Below are 4,272 nucleotides of genomic sequence, written 5' to 3' on the forward strand. Positions count from 1 at the left end.
TTCCAATGAATCCATCCTACCACAAGTGAAACACAAATACCACACCCACAATGAATCCATCCTACCACAAGTGTTTCCTTCCAGATTAAGAAGTTTTTCTTCCACTAGGCCATACCTATAATTTAAAGTTCCTTTTAAATAGCCTTGGAGTCTGACACGTTCCTCCACGACCACTTACTCAACAAATACAAATTAATCAAATATGTCTACTCTTTTACACAAAGTCTTCCACCCCCTTCTTCCAACCAACCCATCTAATAGTTATATTTTCCAACCCGTTAACCCTTCTTTGAGTTTTCTCCAATTCTCTTATCACATTCCTTATGGATGTGTAAAATGAGAAGTAGAATAGAAGCAAAGTGCTCAAAACCAAATTGATAAGAACCACCCACCTTGATAAATAACGACATTTACACCAAGAAAGTCTCATCTTCAATGATTTCACTATTGGTTTCCAGGATGCTAGGGTTAGCTCCCAATGGAATACCAAGAAACATAAAGAAAACCATATGTGTATAGTGCATGAAAGGAAATGGGAATTTGCCTCCATAAACGAATTTTCCAAGTTTAGACCAAAAGCTTGCTTTTAATAAAGAAATTTACCTTCAATTCCGATACCATTTCGAAGCTTCTGAATACTGATTTGATACTCCATAGATTCTCCCATGTGCTCTCCCCCAATAAAATTGTATCATCAACGTATTGGAGAATGCCGAATTTTAAGTCCTATGATTCCTTGAATCCTTTAATTAAACCAATTTGTTAGTTGTCTAATTGTATAGTTCTTGTAACCTCCAATTGTTTACTTTATTATAAAGATGGTATTATTCCTACTTAAGTACAAAAATAACAATTCATAGATCACTCTCCAATATTTTCCTTTCGTACCAAACATAGAGTTCATGTTACAAAATTCATTTTTTGTATTTATCACATGCGTATCAAAGAGCATAAACATGCATATAAATCCTCACTGCATTATTTACATAGGTTACAAACTCAACTTGCCCCTACTTGTATATATGCTCAATACAAGTACGTAGTAATTACAATGTATGACAAATTTCCGTAGGCTCAAAATCTCTAGGCACATTCTGATTTGATTAGAGCCAAATGCTCTACATTCATTGTACTTCCTACATGCAATTGTGACATTTTCTCCAATGATTATGGACCAACAAGAAGTCATTGACTAGTTAAACCGTTATTGCTACATACAACTCTGATTCTTTCTCCAATTTGTTGGGCTCCTCTAATTTATCCTTTGATGGTGGTTGGTTTTCCAAATTAACAGCAATAATATCAATTTTGGGATCATCTATTGCAGTAATTGGCATTGATTTTGTCTCCCCTTCAATGGTTGATGATGGTAATTTGGTGTCTGATTCTGAATAGTCTTTGGCTTTTCCCCACACAACTGTATAAAGGCCTAGTGCAATGATAACAGCTCCAATCATACTGCAATGAATTGAAAACATAAATTACATAAAATATATGTAAAATGTGCCCTATTCGTTATGTACAGGGACCGATTATTAATAAATTTTACGGTAAAAAAAAATCATAAACAAACTATGCAAATTGAGAAATTAAGAATAGAAGTTTACCTTCCAAGGTAAAGATTTTCTCCTAAAAAAAAGGAGCCCAAACAAGCAACGATGATCATGCAAAGAGGATTAAAAGCTGTTGCAAAAACTGGGCCTCTCATTTGCATCACCAGCCCTTGAACATAGTATGCAATTCCTGAACTAACTATTCCCTATATAAATTAAGAAACTGATTAAGAAAATTATTTGAATTTTTTTCTAACTAAGCTTGTGAATGAGAAACTAATTAACGGATTAACAAACCGTGTAAAGAGGAGCATAGAGCCTATAATCCCAGCCAATGGCCCAAGCATGTGAATGACGTTCGGCCACAAGTGCCACCGCAGTTGCTTGTGCTCCTCCCGCGAGACATATCAAGGTTGCCAATGATAGCTCAGCTGGATATCTTTTTACCGTTATCGACTGCATTAAAATTCCAACAAACAATTTAGAAATAATAATCCACATATGACACCAAACATCATGGTCGTATACTTTAATTAATTAGTTAAGTGTTTTAAGAATTGGATCCTTGGTCTGCTCGATCAAGTACTAGGTCAGTAAATCATTGGTCGAACTACTGGGTCGTTAGTTTACCTGCAAAATGTAGAAAGAAGATAAAGCCACACAGCCCATCAGTATATAAAGAGCTCCAGCAGTTTGATGGTTATGAGAGGATTCGTGAGTTCCATTTTGATTTTGGGTTCCAGAATGGAAAATGTTGAATCCAGGTCCTTTGTAAATTGCCATTAGCAATGCACCACCGAAGGTTACTAATGTTCCAATCACTTTGGCTTGACTTCGAATTTCCTTGCATTTAAGACGCTCCAACCTAAACAAAAAATTGAATTTATGACTTATAGTTTATAAGCTCGTGTGATTAAAAAAGAGTTGTTTAGTAATTGTCATTTTTACACGAGCTTATAGTTTATTTTAATGAGCTTATAGCGGTTTTGATAAGTTAAGTCAAGTAGCTTAAAGCTTATCACTTTTTATCTCCATTTTACCACTCCAATCTTAATTATAAAAATGCACATTTTTTAATATCATGTCATATATATAAGCTACTTCAACCACTAAATTTACCAAACATTACAAATTCAACCGGTTAGCTTATCCGCTATAAACTATAAGTTAGCTTATAAGTCATCCAACATTAGCTTATCTATTATTTTTAACCAAACAAAGCTTAGTTTACATAGATTCCATGTTCTATCGGAGATTTTACATAAATAATGACATTTTTTTTCGTAAAATGTGTGGCTTATTTCGTAAATCATTAAGATACGATGTAAGCCGCCACAATTTATGGAAAAAAGTGTCATTATCAAACTTGAGCATGTGTTAAATTTTGTTTAAATATAAACACAAATACACAAGTAGTACTTGAGTTTGATTTCATCTAAATTTAGAGCAAGTTACAGTAAAATGGTCATTAGTATCACTTTAATTAAACTAATTAATTATTCTATATGGATGAAATAAGATTGATTAATTCTAGTTAGTTACCGGAAGATGACTGCAAGAAGAAAGGTGATAGAAGGCACGGCATTCATAATAGCAGATGTGAATGAAGCTGAAGTATACTTCATCCCCAAGTAAGTGAAGCTTTGGTTAAAAACTGGCCTGGTCATAATTAACCATGTAATTAACAAGGTTAAGATGATAATTAACTCATATCCTGTAGAATAACACAATTTTTCCAAAATGGGCATAAACTCCAAGTAATTAGTGATTAAATATATTTGTATTCTTCTAGCTAGATCATTATGTATATAAGTATTTGAGGTCTTAGATCATTACTCTAGAAATCCCAGCACCATTATTTGTAGGAAGATAGGGAGTGTCATCTTTGGCCTACTCTTCCTGAAAATCAATAAATAACTTTTTTTTAGAAATGTAATGCCAAAATCGAATCACACGACTTATTGATATGATTATAATTTTTTTCTCGTTACTTAATTTAGTGATAGAGTTAGAGAGAAAAATCACTTTTTTCCTCGCTCTAAATTTTCTTCACTAATTTAATTTGTTTTGATGGTGAAGGAGTAACCATGACTAACACATTAATATACCTTTCGAGAAAGAATGCAAACGGCGCAAGAGCGATCACGGCCATGGCATTGCGATAAACGATGAACACAAACCGGCTCATCCCATGGTTAAGAATATCTTTACCAAAGATGTAATTCCCAGCCATACCAAATTGAAGGCCAATCATTAACAAATATGGTTTAGCATTAATAAATAGAAGAATTAATCTAGAAATCTGATTTTTGGCACTCATAGTGATAGTGTTGTGTGGCTAATAAGTGACTGATGAAAGATCAAAAAGAGAATTAGAGTGAAGGAAAATACTTGGTGTGATTTGTTATATGGATGGTGTTCCTTATATATAGACCAAAAAGCAAAAGCTAAAGTAATTGAATTGCACAATTATACCTATGAAAGTTGAGTTTAGGTGAGCATGCAATCCTTGTTGTGTTTGTGACTAAAACTATGTGTCAATCAATATTGCGTGTTTGTATAAGTTTATTACGAAGCACTCACAGTGTTACTTGTTTGTTAACATAAAAAATTAGTTTAGACTGAACTTTAGAAAAAGAAAAGAACAAATAAATACTATAACAATAAGAGAATAAAATGGTCATTTTGTAATGTTTTACTATAATTGAGAGTCAGATTC

General features: G+C 33.2%; 1 protein-coding gene across 1 annotated transcript; it reads right to left on the reverse strand.

Moving 5' to 3' along the window:
• Positions 1 to 853: 853 nt before the first annotated feature.
• LOC11415876 (WAT1-related protein At4g08290) lies at positions 854 to 3,958 on the reverse strand. Its single transcript, XM_003601014.4, has 7 exons — positions 3,662 to 3,958; positions 3,390 to 3,452; positions 3,096 to 3,212; positions 2,184 to 2,418; positions 1,851 to 2,009; positions 1,608 to 1,759; positions 854 to 1,458 (listed from the first exon to the last, which is right to left on the reverse strand). Exons 1-7 carry the CDS (start codon positions 3,871 to 3,873, stop codon positions 1,197 to 1,199), a joined length of 1,200 nt encoding a protein of 399 aa, XP_003601062.1. The 5' UTR covers positions 3,874 to 3,958; the 3' UTR covers positions 854 to 1,196.
• Between the last annotated feature and the right edge of the window lie 314 nt (positions 3,959 to 4,272).

Source organism: Medicago truncatula, chromosome 3 (genome assembly GCF_003473485.1).
Source record: "Medicago truncatula cultivar Jemalong A17 chromosome 3, MtrunA17r5.0-ANR, whole genome shotgun sequence".
In the NCBI taxonomy this organism is placed as follows: Eukaryota; Viridiplantae; Streptophyta; class Magnoliopsida; order Fabales; family Fabaceae; genus Medicago; species Medicago truncatula.

Bases quoted from the DNA above. Each gene is read 5' to 3' on its own strand.
- LOC11415876 (XM_003601014.4), bottom strand. From the start codon at position 3,873: ATGAGTGCCAAAAATCAGATTTCTAGATTAATTCTTCTATTTATTAAT. The intron at 1,760-1,850 runs GTTTGTTAATCC...TAATTTATATAG, and splicing joins TCTATGCTCCTCTTTACACG to GGAATAGTTAGTTCAGGAAT. The intron at 1,459-1,607 runs GTAAACTTCTAT...AATTCATTGCAG, and splicing joins GAAAATCTTTACCTTGGAAG to TATGATTGGAGCTGTTATCA.